General features: G+C 41.4%; 1 protein-coding gene across 2 annotated transcripts in view; it reads left to right on the forward strand.

The window, feature by feature from the left end:
* Window positions 1–19,242, forward strand: part of eipr1 (EARP complex and GARP complex interacting protein 1) — a 61,248-nt gene that overhangs the window by 16,723 nt on the left and 25,283 nt on the right. For both annotated transcript variants that reach the window (XM_069160883.1, XM_069160882.1), the window contains exons 6-7: window positions 9,572–9,671; window positions 18,287–18,423. In XM_069160883.1, coding sequence (XP_069016984.1) covers window positions 9,572–9,671; window positions 18,287–18,423 — 237 coding nt within the window. The remainder of the gene's footprint in view (window positions 1–9,571; window positions 9,672–18,286; window positions 18,424–19,242) is intronic.

The following is a 19,242-nucleotide window of genomic DNA, read 5'->3' on the forward strand; positions in this document are numbered from 1 at the left end:
GCCATAACTCACTGCCTATGAGAGTGAAAATCAATGGTCATTCCCCTTTTTACTCCACTGTTCATCGTCTGCCTCATGATTGCTATCATTTTTAGAAGCGCCAATCAGTTAGCGTGATGCATACTCTAGCAGGTGTCTGCAAGGGAGAGATAAAGATGAGGAGGGAGTGAGAAAAACAGAGAAGGGTGGAGAGAAGCTCGCAAAGAAGAGAGAAGATTGATTGAATTTGTGTCACTTCGTGTGTGTTTTGTGTGTGTAAAAAAAAAAAAAAAAAAAAACGGGGGGGGGGGGGGGGGCTTTGTATGTGTGCCGATACACACATGTATGCTGTGAGATATATATATATATGTGTGTGTGTGTATATATGTGTGTGTGTGTGTGTGTTAGAGGGCAGGTCAAGCAAGGCTGCTGGGCAAAGATTGATGGCTCTGGGCTCCCCCATCTTAACACCCTGAGAGCTGTAACCCTCACAAGGGCACCAAACTGTGTACGTGTGTGTGTGTGTGTGTGTGTGTGTGTGTGTGTGTGTGTGTGTGTGTGTGTGTGTTTCTGTGTTTCTGTGTGTGCGTGCAGTGGGAGTCTGGATTCAATGCTGTGAAGCCTGTAGCCTATGCTGTGCACTATTGGCTTCCCTAGATGGATGGCTTTGGTCTGCTGCCCACCTCTTCCATCTCTCCACGACACACACACGCACACACACGCACACACACACACACACACACACACACACACACACACACACACACACACACACACACAAACAAACAAACAAACAAACACACACACACACACACGTATCCCTACTCACTCATAATACTGGCAGCTTGCACCAGTCTGTACACTTGTGCATGTTTGTGTGTGTGTGTGTGTGTGTGTGTGTGTGTGTGTGTGTGTGTGTGTGTGTGTGTGTGTGTGTGTGTTTAAGAAGACAAAGAGTATAGAGATTTGACTTTGTATTCTTATGAGGGCTTTTGTTCTGTGTGTGTGTGTGTGTGTAGGGAGGGGGGGGGGGGGGGGAGTTATTCCCCTGTTTTTGTGTGTTTGCGTCCACTGTAGCGTGTAGCCTGCATTTTTTATGTGTGTTTTCTGGTTGCTGGTGTCCCGCCACTCCCACTAACAATAACACTTTCTCCTTCCTCCAAATCCCCTCATTGTTTGGGTGGGCAAACATTTGAGCCTCTGCCCTGTTGTGAAACGTGCTCTGAATGGAAATATCAGCAAAACACACCCAAAAAAACAGGGCTAAACAAAGTATTTTGTGGTCCTTATGTGTGCTCCGTGGCTTTTTTTTTTTTTCCACCTTCTTCTTATTCTCCTTCATGCACTTGTTTTCAACTGGGAGCCCTGCCAGTTGAGTGAATCGATTCCTGTGGAGCCATTTGAGCCAATCACGGCCCTAGGAGGCAATGGTAAAGCGCAAAAGGCAACAAGGTTGATTTTCTAAAGTGGGATGTGACAGGAGGGGGTAGGAGGTGTTTATGGGTGTGATTGTGTGCGTTTGTGCACATTTGTGCACACAGGCATGAATGCAGTCATGTGTATTATTGTGTGATCGTTTTAAGTGAGAGGCTTTGAGTCTTTCACTCGAAATTCTGGCTGCATATATGTTGAGCCTCTTTTATCCTGTAGTGAAACGGTGTCTCCGCTTTTGTCTGTGTAAGTGTCTGGTCATGCAAAAGTGTGTGTGTGTGTGTGTGTGTGTGTGTGTGTGTGTGTGTGTGTGTGTGTGTGTGTGTGAGAGAGAGTGTAGCCCAATTCATTCTGATCACTAAGCGTTATTTTCACTGTGAGTGTCCCCTGGTCCCAATCAATTGGAGCCCCCCAAGTGGGCTCTCATACAGACTATCAGTCCATTGTCAGTACCTTAAAAACAGAAAATATGGAGGCATTGGACTGAAGTTTGCAGGTCTGGTGATTGTTTCTTTCCTGCTGGGCAAACAGGTGCTGGTCAAAAAATAAATCTGGATGCAGTTCAGGTGTAAGTGGCAGGCACATTAAAGGATAATTCCTGTTTATTACAGCTAAAATAGTTAAGAGTTTGCTTTTTTCTAAATCTCAACCCAGTATTGAATCCAGTAATCAAATCAGAATCCTTTATCTAATTAGGTCAGAATTTCAACATGTGACAGTACTGAAATCACAACTAGCCCAACATTGTCAAATGAAATCCATATATCTTGAAATTTGGTGTTTGCTAAATTTTCAGGCAAACTGAGGGAACAATTGTTCCTTTATACGTTTAAAATTCTGATACTTCTTAACCCCAATAAATCAGTTAAACAGCCGTGGGATTATCAAAAAATATCTTGTCTCGTAGGGGTTGGGGTCTCTTAAAAATCTTGCATGCTGTCCAACCAGTTCAGAAATCAAACGTTGTTATAAAGTAGTTATTTCATAGACCCTCACACTGTCGCTCACCTCTGCATAGCTACCCAGGTACAGTAATTTCAGAACAGGAGTTGAATACAGCTTTACTTTCCACACATGACTTTTTCATGACCTACTTGTTCCAAATACTGAGGGTTTTCATTCAAAATGATTTTGTTTATGAGATCAGAATATTGATATGACAAATGTATACTCCTGGAAACTGGCAAGGAAACATCTCTAGATTAGTCATTACTTTGTTGGTCTTTTCAAACTACAAAAACTCAAAGACCAATTACGGTTTTATGCTGATTTCCCGTCCAAAAAAAGCATTTTGCCCGAATATAGACACCGACTTGAAGATGGCACATTAACAAGAAATGGCATTACTGTTGATCAGCAACAGCCGATAACATTATGTGCCACCAGGGGTGTTTGCCATTGTAATCGGCAAAAGTGGTAGTCAACGAAAAAATATTGCACCCTAATGATTTCATTGTTAGTCTTAGCTAATGGAAAAATACCCAGGAGAGATTAAGGGTGACAATAATAATAGAACGAATTGCCGATGCCAGGCGAATCTTTTTTTGCTCCCTTTTAAAACAGTCATTGCCCTTTAAACCAAAGTGACATGTTTCCATTCAATTTTAGCGGAGAAAAATAATACGAATAATCAGAACAATAAGACAATAAGAATAATCAGAACAAAGGCAAGAGGGTTCCGCACAGCTGTGCTGCTTGAACCCCTAATAAAACCCACATATGGGTACATACAGACATACTGGAGGGACTGGGGTTAAACTCATGTGGATGCAAAACAGCAATGTGGGGGAAAAAAACCATGAAGAGCGAGAGACATAGAGAGGAAGAGAGAGAGGGCAGTGTGCGTCTGTTTAAGACTTAGATATATGGGGCTGTAAAACCTCCTTAGCTCTCCCCAACAGTATTTACATACCATTCTAGTTGCCTGTTTGCTGGCTTTCTGCAGCGCTTCAAGGTCAAATGCATATAACTTATAGTCTTTAGTAAGAGAGAAAGGCAACATGAGATGCAATATACTGTACCAACTGTCTCTGCCTCTCCATTGCTGTATCGCATGAATTAATTGATAGTATAGGGAAGCATACGGTGTGTAAATCCCAAAGTGGTGAGTATATTTTAATCGGTCATATGGTGTGATGAGGTATGTGTCTGGGAATTTGCATGCGCGTGTTTGAGTGAGAGACAGAAAGAGAGAGAGAAAGACGAGGCGATGTCTGACATGCTTCAGTCTCCATCTACTGTATAAGGTCTGTGTGTACGCATTCTCATATTATTCACATTGAGAGAACATAATGGTCACGCGATCATTTTGGAGGGATTTAACTTCCATTTGGGGACAACAAGCTAGTCAATTACGTTCATTGTTGGTGTTTGTTCAAGATGTGAGGCTTGCCCTGGTTATAGTTAAATGTTAGATTCAGATTTTTTTTTTGATTTTTTTTTTCAAATCCATCCTAATACAATATCGTTGTGGTATGACTTTACTGTAACGTGATGAGACAAAATTCAAGTGTGTGCAAAAACACAAACAAAATGTTTGGCTAAAGCTAATATGAGATGTCCTCAAAAAGTTCCAAGACTGCTTTCATTGCACATGAATGGAGCACAGCACAGTAATGGGCATGGAGCAGGGGGAAGCAATAACTTCTGTAAGTAAGTTCTCCAAGTTACATCACTTGATCAACATCAGCACCTGAGTTATACTCGTCTTTTGGACTACAGATACAATTTTGTGTCAAACTCAGGACAATGGCAAAATAGACTCTTGAAATTCCTCAGAAAGCCTTTTGCAGTGATGCAATGAGACAGACATTAAAGTAGCATAAGAGAAAATAAAAAGGGGCAGAAGGTCACTGTCAGAGTGACTGTAAGACCGAAGAAGTTGCGTCTGGTCGAGAGCCCAACCAGGTGGGTTTTCTTTGACACTCACTGGATTGTGGCCAACAGTAGTCACGTCGTAGTCACAAAAACGAATCTAACAGAGGTGCTGATGTTGATCAATACTTACTCACAAAGGTTATTGCTTTGCCCTCCTCTGTGCACATTACGGACCTACATTTGTGTACAACAGTCTCTGGACTGTTTCATCGCGCCTCCGAAGAAACTTTTATCTGAATAAGCCATATCAATTCCTACAAATCATGTAAAATCAAAATTGGGATTTCAAAGAGTAGAGTTTTTAGGTTACATGAGGAACAATTTTGGTGTTTTTTTGGGGGGAAAATAATCACATTTTGAATTAACGAAATGATGAATGTTGGCCATTAGCCTACATGCATGCAACTATGAGAATGAAGATATAGATGAGGGAGACTGCTTAAGCCTCATTAGCTTCAGCTGTAGCTTTCAATGCATTTTTGCATACAACAAGGGCTGTGTAGCTGCGTTATTGATGTTACACATTAGTGAGTAATGTATTAATTTAAGTCAGTGTAACAACCTCCTAATTGACAAAAAGAAGTTTGCATGCTGTGCGTGTTGCATGCGTGCTTTGTTTCTGTGCATCCCAAGTCCATCACTTTCTGGTCTTTGGGACGACAGTAAAAGCTGTCCCTCAGCAGCCATGAATTTACAGCCCTTGTAAACACCACTCCGCTCCCCTTCCTCTGCTTCCCTTATTCCCTCCTCTCCCTACCACTCCACCGTTTCTAACAACACTATGCATATTGGAAACCTGGATTAAACCCAAAAGCCAACTCTAACTTTGTCTTCCCTCCCTTCCTCTGTCATTTATTTTATCTCTCCCAAACACTCACCTTCTCTATCACACGCTCTTTCACAAACACGGGCATTGTTGCTGCTACTTCAAGTTGACAAATTGGTCCAAGAAAATGGAGTTGTCTAATTGATGAACTCCTTAAATAAATGGCATCATTTAGTAAACCTCTAATGACAGTTCTCTTTTATAGCATTCATTTTGTGTCTCACATTGGGAAACGCCCTCGGTGTGACCTCATCAAAAGCTCCTATTGCAGTCTCCCAGCTAGGATTGGCTCTAACTGAGCATGCTAGTGTCTCCCCCTTTGAATAGGGCTGACAGTTATTAAAAAAACCTGTTCGCACAATGAGAAGAAGTTTCAACCAAACCTCTAGACCTAACTGTCTCTCCAGGATTTAGCTTAAGGGTCCAAAGACATAAGTGCAAACTTGGTCTCCAGGCGATTTGTTCTCTGTTTGTACGGTTTCTTGCGAGTTAATTTCTCTCACTCACCTGCCACTAAACAGTAGCGGGAGCTGCCGCCCATAAAGAGTAGCAATACTGTACTTCTCTAAGCTAACGCTAGCCACCCTTGTCTAACATTAGCTGTAGAGTAGCAATAATTTTCGAATCTAATGCTCACAGCTGTTGGGTCACCACATGAGGGATTCAAATGAGAGGCCTGGAAAGCCTGATTACAGCACATAGACCCTTTCCGTGCAGCTCACGTTGCTGCAAGGAGAGATGGAACGAAATTTCAAGCATCCAGGCTTTTTTTTTTTTTCCAAGCCGGGGCCACAGTTCTTACACTTTGCTCGATGAGTAAACAGACTGTTGTCAATCTAAGAGGAGCTGATGGACAGCTGCAACTCTTATCACCTTCGGAAGGAAGACATAGATCACCGTTTTTGTTAATGAATGGGAAAAGATAACCGCTGCCACACGAAGAACCACTCCCTTTTCACCTGAAGTTGATTCCCCTGTTTCCTCCACTACCCCACAGAAACCAGTCGCTGTTTAACCCACCAACTGAGCAGCCTTACCACCTTTAAGCCTGAAGAGAAACTCCGGTGGATGTGCAGAATGGGCTCTCACACACATTACATTTGACACTGTAGTTAGATGAGTTAATTGATCAAGGCAATATTGAATAATGATCAATGTTTTCGCTATTGGTTGATTCATTTATTGAAAGTACTATTGATTCTGGATTGATGTAGCTGCTATCAATGAACCTGTTAACTTAGAATAATACTTATCATAGATTACTTTGGAAGTGATTGTGCTTAATTGTGCATATTAATTGTACTAACAGCTGGATTTGAAAGTCAGTGCACACCTTTATACCTTCACCGTTCCCTCAAGTGTTAATACATCTTAGGTATTGCCACTTGTAGGTGGACACCCTTTGAGACACAACCAACAGCCCTGCTTACAAGGACACTTCTAAATCCCCCTCTAAAGCAGAGGAGAAAACACTTGAGGGCCTGTCCCTGTACCAATAAAATATCAAGCTGGGACACTCACCAAATGTGTGTGGTCGGTCACCGTTTGAAACTCACCCAAGCCACCCTTGAGTCTTCAGAGAATTGCACACACTAGACCTCAAAGTGTTCTGTCGCAAACTGGCGCGTCAGGCAAACTTGTCCCGCCATTACCCTGTGTTGGTTTCCGCAGCAGCTAGCCAACAACCAATGGACCTTCCTGTACCTCTGGTCCCTGACGGAGAACCTGGGCCGAGTTTGGCCAAACATCTCAAGACTTATGACCGGCTCTCACAAGATGTGATGACGATGACTTAGGTTCAGAGCTCCTCTTCACCAACGAAGATGAAGACAACAATCCATCATTGGCACCCTTGGGTCTAATTGCAAAACCCCCACCCTTGAGTGTGTCTCAGGCAGGTGTTGGGGACTCAGCATTACCCACAATGGATTTGGACTTGCAGGACATGTGCAAAGCTCAACAACTGCCTAAGGGCCTCTTCACTCCAGGACACTGACACGCTCAGTTCCAGCCCATCCTGGCAGGTACAATAGGAGCCTCGGATGAGGTCACGCTGAGTCTGTTTCCCAATGTGAGAATCGCTCATGCTATTCAGAGTACTGTGGTTATGTAAATATCCCATAGTTTTAAAGCTGCGACAGCCTGAAATACCAAACCTTTCAGCAAGGCCAAGTCTGCACCTCTCTGACATTTTACATCCTTTAACTCAGATTAGACACAGCTCACTCTAAATCAAAACCTTAACAAGCATATAGCAGCTTTTACAGGCCAAGGTTATATTTAGCTTATTGCCAGGTTTTTGATTGCACTGACATATTGCTTTTAAATTCGACGGTACTCGGTGTTAAAAGCACTGCTTTCTCACTTGAGTTATGTCCTCCTTCTTTTACCATTCAATGGTGTTTCTGTCTTTATTTAGCTGCTATACCTCTCCAAGCAAAGGGAAACAAACAAAAGCATTCAAGGGATCCAGTCAACATCAAGGGAATTAGGAAAAATGGATAGGGCTGCAGTGTGTCAGGTCTGGTTAGGTCCCCTTACAGAATACATACTTTCTAAGAATACACATGTAGCACGTCTGAGCTACCATGGGGGTTCCTTGGGGACAGATGACGCGCTCAGTCAGACGTTCGGGTGTAAAATGCCTTTATTTGCCCGGCCCACACAACAATGTCTCTGTGCAAACGCGGTCTCTCGCCTCCTTCTCCCTGCTCCCCTTTATAGGGGAGAGCTCATCAGTTCCCATCCAGCTCAGCTGCGCTCATCAGTTCATATTCGGCTCAGCTGTGCTCATCACACCTTCCCGGCACCGTTCCCTGAACCACTCCTCCCACTCTCTACCTCCTGCAGCTGAGCTAACCACACCCCGCCACCACAACATACGACTACAAGTAGCTTCGTCCATTTTTATGTACAGTCTGCGATCACAACACAGGTGTTCCCTAGCATGTAGCTGCCTGTGAGTCCACAAATAACCATGTGTATATCTATGTTTATGAATGAGTCAAACAAATTACATTGTGTCAATAATTTAGCTTTAGGTGTAAACAGGCTTATTTTTATTTTTTTTTTTAACTTTGAATGAGCCCAGACTAGCTATGCTAAGCTAGGACTGTATATAGGTAATGCCAATTTGCATCATGCTCAACTGTAGTTTGTGTTTATTGCTAACACACAACCTAGGATGGCAAAAATGATAAGCATTATATGTGACCAAATTCAGCATGCTAGTGTGAACCAAGGCCCCAGGAACAGCACTGGTCTGTGCAGTGATTTTGGCATAGTGACCAACGTCATGACTACGACTTCCATATTCATCACATGGTGCACACTGGCCCAGAAAGCATTTCCCTAAAAGAAATGATCAGAAAAGTAGCGGCTAAAGATGTAAATAAATTCAACATATAAATAAGTTAAACCTACCCAGTATATATTTTCACGGCCTAAGTTCACTTAGTCTTGGGTGTAATTCCCATTGTTCATACCAGCCTTATGTCACACAAAACGTCTTAAGGGACGTATTGCTTAATAAAGATTTGGAAGCTTGGAAAAAATGCAGCCCTGTCATTCAATTGGTGGCAGTAGTGACCTTAAGGTTAACGAATCGAGCTTGTAAGTAGAAGTCGCCAGTCTCCCCAAACCAGCTCGAATAAATCTGGGTTGGGAAGTGTAAAAGCAACAGTTGCCCTTTCCTCATCACCACTACTGTTGTGCCCTTGAGCGCTCTTAACACCAATTCCCATAAAAAGACCTTGCAGTGAAGCTACCCAGAATAAAAATATACATTAGAAAATAATGTCACCAGTCTGCCTGGCTCAATGTTTGCTGCAACATACTGTTATGGCCAGTCAAATAGCCCACATTCCTGGTAGGATATCTTATTTACACTGTGATCATTGTGTCAAAACATAAACTAGCTGCCATGATAACTGTATTAAGTTTTAAATCTATAAGTGTTACTAAACCATTGTGCTGTGTTTTAGTGACACATTAATCTGTTTCTCCAAATATGAATGGTATTTTAATGTTTTACTGTTTCCTTAAAAAGCACGCCTCCACTAATGGAGTCTGCTGTGTTGTTTTAATGCTGGCCTGTTTTCGGTCTGAGTTTTCCATTAATTTTTTTTTTTTTAACTTTCATTTCAATGGGATTTATTGACAGTGAAAATATCGAATAACATCGACATTAAACTTGACAAATGTATACTTTGTAAATTTGTAGAAAAATGCTACAAATTCCATGTTGACACTGTACATACAGGACAGATCTGTATGCATTCCCTGATATTATCTACAGATGTTTGCAACGGGTTTAGCTGTGACCATGGTTCTGTACCTAGCAATCGTGAAATCTTAGTCTCTTGCAGCATATATGCATGTTTGACCAACATGTGTTTTCTAATTGACCGTGACTCTGTGGTTTTGTGTGTGCTTATGTGTGTTTTTGTGTATTTACAGTGTGCTGTGGGAGCCCATGGGGGACGGCAAGCGTGTGATTTCATTGGCTGATAATCATGCGCTACTCTGGGACCTGGAGGAGAGCTCCACACAGGCCACAGTAAGACACACACACATTGTAAACCACAGTGCATTCAGAGACGCACACCATATTATACAATAGCTAACTCATTATTTGATAACCACCATATCTCCTTGGTGTTATCGGACACACATATCCTCTGTCTGTGACAACAGCAGAGTGTCCACTATTCATTCTGTCTCATACACTTACACACACACACACACACACACACACACACACACACACACACACACACACACACACACACACACACACACACACACACACACACACACACAGTATCTGGGTAGATCTGAGCTGTGGTGCCTTTGAATATTTTCTGTTCAAGTCTCTCCCACTGTGGTAATAAGAGGGAAGATGTTCCGGCTCTCTTCATCGCTGCTTACATGTTGTGTTTCGCCTGAAACATACAGAAATGTATGTGGCCACCGGGACATTATGCCCAATTGTTGTGGTTTGAAGGTCTCATTGCAAAAATGTGGGTGATATGTGTACACTTCATAACTTTGTTCTGTATGTGCTACTATTAGTTAGTTTCTACCAAGGACTGAACGTTACCCTGATTCTTATGCTTCTGCGGGTGAGTCCTTATTTCCCCAATTTTCCACAGTGGAGGCAGTGAGTGCATAATTGGCATCCCCCAAAGAGTCAGACACATTTAGGGCAAATATATTGGGTTGAAATAAACTGCAATTTTCCTGTAAAATGTGTCTCACAGTCGGAAAAGCAGTTCATCCCCAAAAGTGTTGGATGGGGTTGAGGTCAGCCAAATTTTTGACTTTGTTCTTGAAAACTGTCAGGTTGAAACAGAAAAGGGTCAAACACCAACTGTTGCCATATAGTTGACTGTCAAAGTGTCCCCAGCCTGCAGAATTTACACTGTTGGCTTTTAATACACCAAAATAAAGGGGCTCACAATGAAACTGAAATGTGTGTAAATACTTTTGGTTGATTTGCTTTGTAGCTGTGTCCTTCCTAATGCAAGGTGAAGAGACTCTTCACTGTAAATTCCCCATTTCTAACCTGCCAACTTTGCACTTAAAATGCCCATTATGTATTTAAAGCCTCAAAATAATGGTGTGTTTCAGGTGTGCATGTTTGCGAGCAAGAAGTAATAACGTGTGTGTGTGTGTGTGTGTGTGAGTGTGTGTGTGTGTGTGTGTGTGTGTGTGTGTGTGTGTGTGTGTGTGTGTGTGTGTGTGTGTGTGTGTGTGTGTGTGTGTGTGTCAGCCCATGCTTTCATGGGCGTGTGTGTGTTGTTCCATTAGAAGTCATGACTGATGGAGAATATAGATGAGTCATTAGTGATTCATGCACTCATTGAGGGATTCACATAAAGGGCAGCCTGGCCCCATACCTAATAATTACAAGTGTGTGTGTGTGTGTGTGTGTGTGTGTGTGTGTGTGTGTGTGTGTGTGTGTGTGTGTGTGTGTGTGTGTGTGTGTGTGTGCGTGTGTGTGTGTGTGTGTGTATGTGTATACATTTGATCTCAGTAATCTGGCCCCTTCACTAGTGTGGATAAACACATGCACATGGCCGCCTCGCTTTCTCTGTCTCTTGTTGTCAAGCGTGTGTGTGTGTGTGTGTGCGCTGTGTCTGTTCTTAAATAATCGATTATCCTTCATTCACATTCTACATTTACGCAATATTACACGAGAGGGTGTGCTTTAACGTGATTATTGGCACGACAGTGATGCGGTCAGGACCGAGGCGCTTGCGAGTGTAATATTTTGCGATTATACAACAAGTTACCATCTAATTCGCTCTCAAAATACACAACTTTTATGTTAGTGTGATCTCCGTTTCCATGGCAATACATGGGGTATGACTAACAACTGGAAAACAATCAGTCGCGACAGTACAAGCGAATGTAATGTGTGCAATGTTTACCACTCCAGTAGGCCGAGGCTTAGTAACGACCCTGGCAACGGAGATGAGATCTAGTCCGTTTCATTGCTTTCTAGAGATGGTTTCTCAGACTGAACACGTACAGCACATAGAACTACTAAACTGCTTAACTCGCTCAATCTGGTTGTAAGTAAGATATCCGCTGAAAAAAGATATTGATGGACTCATGTATTTTTAAGATTTTAGCACCCTGTCATGTCTTAAAACAGAACCGGTCGAGCTAGCCGCCACTATCATTTTAAGTGCCCGACTATCCGTGGTGTTACGGTACGGGTGCTCAGAGCGACAAATAAGGACCAAAAGGGACCCGGTTTCGCCAAATGTACCAAATAAGTAAAACAACATTATACTGCATCTTGTATGAAATTCGATTCCAATTATATATTTCCAGCGAGAATGCGGAGTGATATTTCAAGTGATGAGCAGGATGTGCTTTATGGTGATTTGAGCACATTCCAAATGTACAGTTGACCAATCAGATCGCTGGGTCGGAACTACTTGTTGTATAATGAGTTTTGGGTGATCTCCAGGTTCCAGGTTGACTAATCTTGTTCCATCTGTGTTGGCAAAATGAAAAGGGTTTTATGACTGTTTTAAAATGTGTTGTGTTGACCATTTTACATAATTCACACATACATTCATTAATATTGCAAACCCTTACATATAATTTGCAGTGAGGTGGACATTTTGATGGGAGGAAACCCCTTCCAGATCTCAAACCTTTTCTTTAATCATGATTATTTTATTGTTTATTTGTCTATTGATTCATATGTGTGTTTTTTTTGTAAGTACGGCGGTGGATCACAAACTGAACTCCAGGTTTCATTACTTGATCAAAATCAGCACCAGAGTTTCACAGGGTTTTGTGAGCAGTGGTTCAGGTGTGTCAGCGATTTGCTTACGCGTCTGAAACTTGAGCAGAGAGAGCACATCAAAGTAATTCAGGTGCTGATTTTGATCAAGCGACAAAACTTGGCATAGTCATGGAGGGTATAGCTTCTTTGTTCTCTGTGCATGTGAAGCAGGAGCAGTCTCAGAACTTTCTGATCCACGCTTTTATGTGTGTCCATAAACTAAAAACAGGGAACGGTGACATTAAAGGATGTCTGTTAAACCAAAGGTAAAAAAAGAAGTAGCATACCATAAAGTCTCAAAACAAAAAAAACAACTGGGGTGCATAAACATATAAATGGTGGTTTCTAATAGAAGCCTGGTTAAATAACACAAATAAAATTGTTACAAGGTAAAATTACCTTAGATATTCACTCCAGTAAAAGCAAACTTTTAACTCGTACCTTTGTATTGTACTTCAATTTGTGTCCACGCGAGTTACGTCTTTGCATTGAATTTTTAGGCAAATTGCGCCACTTCTAAAGTTTGTTTTGGGTTTAGACACAGCACACTTTAATGTAACGATGAACAAACATTTCATTATTCAGCTGGCTGAGAACATGGCCAACCGCACTATTGTGTTCACATTGGAACGTGTTAATGTGTCGGATAAGCCAGATCTGGCGGTGCTAACCTCTCAAGAGTGAATATGTCAAACTGGCGTTTAAATAATTACATTTACTGTCTAAGGGAACTAATGTTAAATGACCCAAAATAAATGTGATCATTTTAATTTAACTTTTATTAACATGACATCATCAATGTGTGACAAGTACTCAAACATGAATGAATTTCTCTATTCCCTCATCGCTTGTGTCAGCACTTAGTGCGTTTAACATTTCAACATGTATTTGTTCAGTTTGAGATCAATTCAGTGTATCTTTTCTTGGCAACGCGTGTGTTCACATTTTTGGTACCTCCTTACAATCTATTCTGGTCTAAACATTGACCTTGTCAGGACCTGTCATCCTCATGGGGATCAATGTCTTGTCCTAATGAGGCAAAAAGTCATTTGTGAGGTCTTGGTTCAGGTGAGGGGTGAACTGGGAATTGGGGTTAGGTTAAGGTTAGTGGCATGAAGTGGTAAAGGTTGGGGTTTGGGTAAGGCTGTCCACAATAAATGGAAGTCAATGCAATGTCCTAATAAGGACAGCTCCACAAACGTGTGTGTGTATATGGTGCACACTAGAGGATTTTCAAATCTAAACCAATATTAAAAACCACAGAGATGTGCAGGGTGTTGATCCAATACTCTGACACAGACACTGGACAACGCAGCTATTAAATCCTGCATCAAGGGAGAAGGAGAGAGGTGGAAAGTAATGCGCAGGAAAGGAATATAATGAGAAAGGGAGGATAGAGAAAAAAGCAGCGATGAAGGCCCCTGCTGATTGGAAAGATGAAGATTAGGATGGAGAAAAAGCGAATATGGATAAAGGAAAGAGAGTGGGCTTGATGAGGAGAAAGGGAATGAGAAAGAGGAGAAAGAGCTTGGCAGCCAAGACAAATTCCTCCAGCGCTGATGAGAATGCTAATCTCCTGCTTTCCCTCCCTCCTCCCTATTTCCACTCTCCTCTCTCCCGTTCCTCTCTCCGTCTGTCAGAGGGAGATGTGTTCATCTCAAGCCATGTCCAGCTGCAGTGTGGATGTGTCTCTCTCTCAAGGGCCTGGCCTAGATTAGTGTGTGTGTGTGTGTGTGTGTGTGTGTGTGTGTGTGTGTGTGTGTGTGCGTGCGTGCGTGCGTGTGTGTGTGTGTGTGTGTGTGTTCTGTGTGGGTGTGTGTGCACATGTAAAAAAGGGCCGTGTGTATAAGCGTAACAGTGTGCATTGTTTTGAAGGAAGATTTGTGTGTTTATGCGTGTGTGTCTACATGCGCATGGCTCATCAATTAGACTTGCTGGTAGAATTGAGTGAGAACATCTCCGCTGGCTCGCAGAACACCCACACACCTCGCCTTGCACAACTGCTCACACAGGCACACACACACACACACACACACACACACACACACACACACACACACATACCCTTTTATGCAGTGTAGGAGAAGCATAAATGCATGGCGATTTGACAGATAGCTTTGCATTAGTGCTGCTTGTGTCCTAAATGAACGCGTCCCCGAGTGTTGTGTGTACTGCCGATTTAGGGGCCCTAATTTGGTTAGTGCACTAATAAAGCTGGGAACCTGGGATGCACGAAGCTCTGGCTTTGCTGTCGTACCATTAGTGCATCAAGAGCCTTACTGCAGTCCTCCCACTGATCACGGAGTTTACGCAGCGACAGAAAGTCAGGGAACTGTGTCAGTTCTTTGAAGTATTCAGGGACTATCTGCAAACCTGAGAAATGTCTCACCTTGCAGTAAGATTGCAGAATATGTTGCACAGGTTGTTTTATACTTTGCTATAGTTGGTGTTTCTGCAACAAACCCTCCATCTCGAAGAAGCATGAGATGTCAGGACCCACCGAGTACAACCCTGAGCATTTTCCTTGATATAGTGCCTCTACCAGCTGTATGAAGTATAGGTGGCAAAATATAATTAAGAATCATTTATTAAAACTGTTACTGATTCATTTTTCAGTCAATCTAATATAACCGATTAATCCCCACAAGTCCTCCAGTCTGAGAGATCATTTGTCCCTATACCTCTGAATACCATATGATCCATGGGAGCGTAATGTAACGTTTTTCACCTCCGATTGGTGTATGAATGGGCACTAAATGAACTCGGTAGGTTTAGGGAAAGCTTCGCATTTGGGTGAAGATAGAAGACCTTACTTGTCATTGTTCACGGTTAAAAAGAATGTGGTGTTTCGGTTGGAAACGAGAGTTCAACAGCTGCCTCCCATAATGAAGTCCAGTGTTTAGTTAACCTGTCCATCCACCACGACGTCCTCCTTACGCTGACTTTGTAGCTCCAGAACTTCGTCAGCAAAGCTCCTTTTTTTTTTTTTTTTTTTACTCATGCGATTACCACTGTTACAATGAAACATAACTAGGTCATATCAAGCTGCTTGCAAAGGCAACCAATAGAGTGATTCGCTGTTATTTTGAGTTGGTTTTCCCAACAGAATTCCCTTCACAATGGAAGCCTGACTGTGCCTGCTGAGAATGATATAAAACTAAAAATCTTGTCATGTATTCCTGTGTTAACTGCTCTTCTATTTCTTGGTAGCCTATGTAGCAAATGTATGTCCGAAACATCCCTGTCCTTTCTTTTCCCGTAAAATATTTTGAGGACTCATCCTACACTCAAGGACATGTGTGTATATGTGTATGTATATGTGCATGTACATGCATATTTATATACAAATGTAGTCAATCAAGTCTGATTAGGTGTGACTGCCAATAAATTGCACAAAGCTCCAATTGCCCTCATTTGCTAATGTGTTGAAATTCAATCAAATCTCTCTTAAAGTGATGCCTTTCAATATTCAATTTCACCCAGACATCCATTGCATTACGAAAACGTCACCAAAGGATAAGGTTGAGAAGAGGTGTAGACATTTGTGAAATTTTTTGCAAACATGTTTATATATGTTAGTAATCCACCATCACCTTTTCCTCAACCAATACTAATTCTGATAGTGTGTACCAATCTTATACCTAAAATATTAAAATCTGTATATCATCAAGTCATTGACATATTGGGCTTCAGAATCACTTCAGAACACACAGATTTGGCAACCCACTAAATGACTATGTACATTCATTCAACATAAACAACTTTTAAATTAAAACAACAACAACAACAACATATGTTAATGTTGATAGTCACATTGGACAATACATAATTGAATTAGACAGGTCAGTAAAAATGTTATTACGAATTCAAAGGATCACATTGATGCTTCCCTAAAATCACATATTTGGGGTTGAAGATTTTATTAATATGAACAACCGTTACAGCAGGTACCAGATCTGAGCCAAATCATCCCAGGCCAACAGTTACAATACTGGGGTAGCTATCAGGTGCAGGTCATCTAATGCTCAGTAACTAATGTTAACCTGATGTTACAAATGTTTTAAAATATCATATAAAGTACCATTTTGAAGAAGCAGATGTCTTTTGTTTATGGAAGTCTTCTCTTTTAGTAAAGAACATATATAATAGAACAGTTGTGGAATTTTACATTAAGGACACAAATACCACCCTATATATATTATCTTCTACCCCTCCTCTGCCTCATTTCTTTCCCTCTTTTCTTTGGATTCCTTTCCTATCTTCCCCTTTTTACCCACTTTGTTCTCCTCCTCACTGCTTTTTTTTTTATCTTCTTCTCAGGCTTCCTCTCTGCCTCCCTCCTGCTCAGTCAGCCTCCCTCTTCTCTTTTCTCTCCCCCTCTGTCCTCTCTTGCTGAAATAATGAGAGTGTACCAGGGAGCTGTGTGGTGACGGGGCGATCGATGATCCTTGCTCCAACAGGCGGAGATGGGAGAGAGAGTGAAATGGGAGAGGGAGGAAGATGAGGATAAAAACCTGCAGATAGAAAGCGGAGAAAAATGGAGTAGTGTGGTGCTCCTTTTTAGAATTGTTAGATGCATCATAGTTTAAGGGAAAGATAATAATTTCCAAAGCCAGCCTGCTGAATTAATTGGATTCCATTTTTAAAGTAGCCTGATGAAGTGCTTTATAATTCAAAATCCTTGAAGCATTTTGACTTTGATTAATTTCACCTTCATTGTTGCCCTGTGAAATATATGTAGCAGGTTTGATAAATATCCAATGACAAGCATGTCGTCTTGTTTGAAGAGTCTTAAACGTTGCAATTTAACCTGACTGCCTTTCAGCTAAACTCCTTTAATTTTTAGATTCCAAAGACGTTACAATAAATTGAAATGAGTTTAAACTGCTTTGATTCAGCTTTCAACTCGAATTAGTCTTAAATGTTCTGCCGCTCATCGTCAACTTGACAGTTGATACAAAAGTAACCAAATGCACTAATTGATCTTTTGGTCACATGGGGGCAGCATTACAAGCTGAAAACACAACATCTGACATACCTCAAAAAGAATATGTCGAGCAATTTTGTCAAGCTGTTTTAGATATTTTCTAGCAACCACTACCACAAATGTTACGAGTGAAAATTACAGTTGGATGGCTACATCACCCACAGATTACTGGTTAGGGCAAAATAAAATAAAACACACACACACACACACACACACACACACACACACACACACACACACACACACACACGCACGCACACACACACACAAACACACACACACACACACACACACACACACACACACACACCAATGAGTCTGAAATGAACACAATGACTGACTAAAGCATTCAGTTTTCTATTCATTTTAATTTCAGTATGTGGACTAGTAAACAAAAATGGTGAGCTAAACGAGGCTAAAAAAAAAAAGCTCTCCAGAAGAGGGGAACTGTAGAGTTTTGTGGGTGTTTTTGTGGGGTTGTTACTTGTTTCACATTACAGATTATGAACTGATTCATTCCTAATATAAAACTATTTGTTTAGAGCTGCCTTAAATTAGTATCGCGGACTGAATCAGACCAGATTTCATTGCAAATACACATTAATGACAGACTAAATAGAGAATATGTTGGCGTGAGTGTGCATGTTTTAACATGGTATAAATCGTCAGGCAGTTGGTGTGCCAGTAATGCCAAAAATATTACTACAGATTCATAATGAACAATTGCAGACTTGAGTGTGGCCTGCAGAGAAAATTACTTCTAATAAGGCCTCATTATGCTGATTGAATGCACTGTACTGGCGGAACCTGTCACAGATATTTGGATAAAATTCACCTCCATGCTCAGAGATGTTAATGAAGGTGTCATTGTCCTCCGCAGGTCTCCAGCACCGCCACCCTTGAGGGTAAAGGTCAACTGAGGTTCACCTCTGGCAAGTGGAGCCCCCACCACAACTGCAGCCAGCTTGCCACCGCAAATGACACCGCCATACGAGGCTGGGACCTTCGCACTATGAGGTGAGCTATTTTACCAAGGACTAGTCAGAAAATACAATATTCCAATACATTTTACAGTTTTATATCTTATTTAACATTTTCGAGCCAGAGCCTTTTCTGTAAATCCTGATACGGATACTTTAATACTTTATTATTTAAGGGAAAGGCCTATTTTTCTTTTATTTTGTAGAGACCTCTTATCCTATTTCACTGTATTGATCATTTCTTTGGAAATTTGAAGACTTACAGTTTCCCCAGTTGATGAAAACACATCTGGTCAATAATGTTGCGCTGCCGTTAAGCCAGTGCCAGGAAGAAGAATTTAAAAGCACTGTTTGGATGGTAGTGGTGATTAAGAATTTAAACAGAAGACATTTTGTTACCTTTTTCTGCCACGTTTTTTTTTGTAAAGCTTTGCCACTCAGTATTAAGGCACTTTTTATATTTTTCACGTACACCTTACTTACAGCCAGTTGGATGTTTAAACAGCCTGCATTACATCTGACAGAAGTGCGTCATGTACGATTCGTGGAAGTTAAACTCTCGGAGCTTAACCATTTCAGTGGGTGTTTACATATCATTACAAGACATTTTAATGCAGTACACAGACATATGCATTTAATTTGACTCATCATGCTGAGTGACAACATTTGAGTTTTAAATTAACCAGTGCAGGGAATGCTGTTGATAAAAGGCTACCAGTTGTTGCTTCTTGACGATGGCTCTTGGCCTAGACCCTGCCAAGAGCCAAAAAGTCTGGTATCAAGTAGTGAAAGCTGGCGTTGAATGCTCGATCACATTTCCTTTTTTAAAGAGAGCAGAGAAATGACATGCATTAAA

The sequence above is a fragment of the Embiotoca jacksoni genome, unplaced genomic scaffold, assembly GCF_022577435.1.
Source record: "Embiotoca jacksoni isolate LCO1_2020_lvr unplaced genomic scaffold, fEmbJac1.0.p SCAF_27, whole genome shotgun sequence".
In the NCBI taxonomy this organism is placed as follows: domain Eukaryota; kingdom Metazoa; phylum Chordata; class Actinopteri; family Embiotocidae; genus Embiotoca; species Embiotoca jacksoni.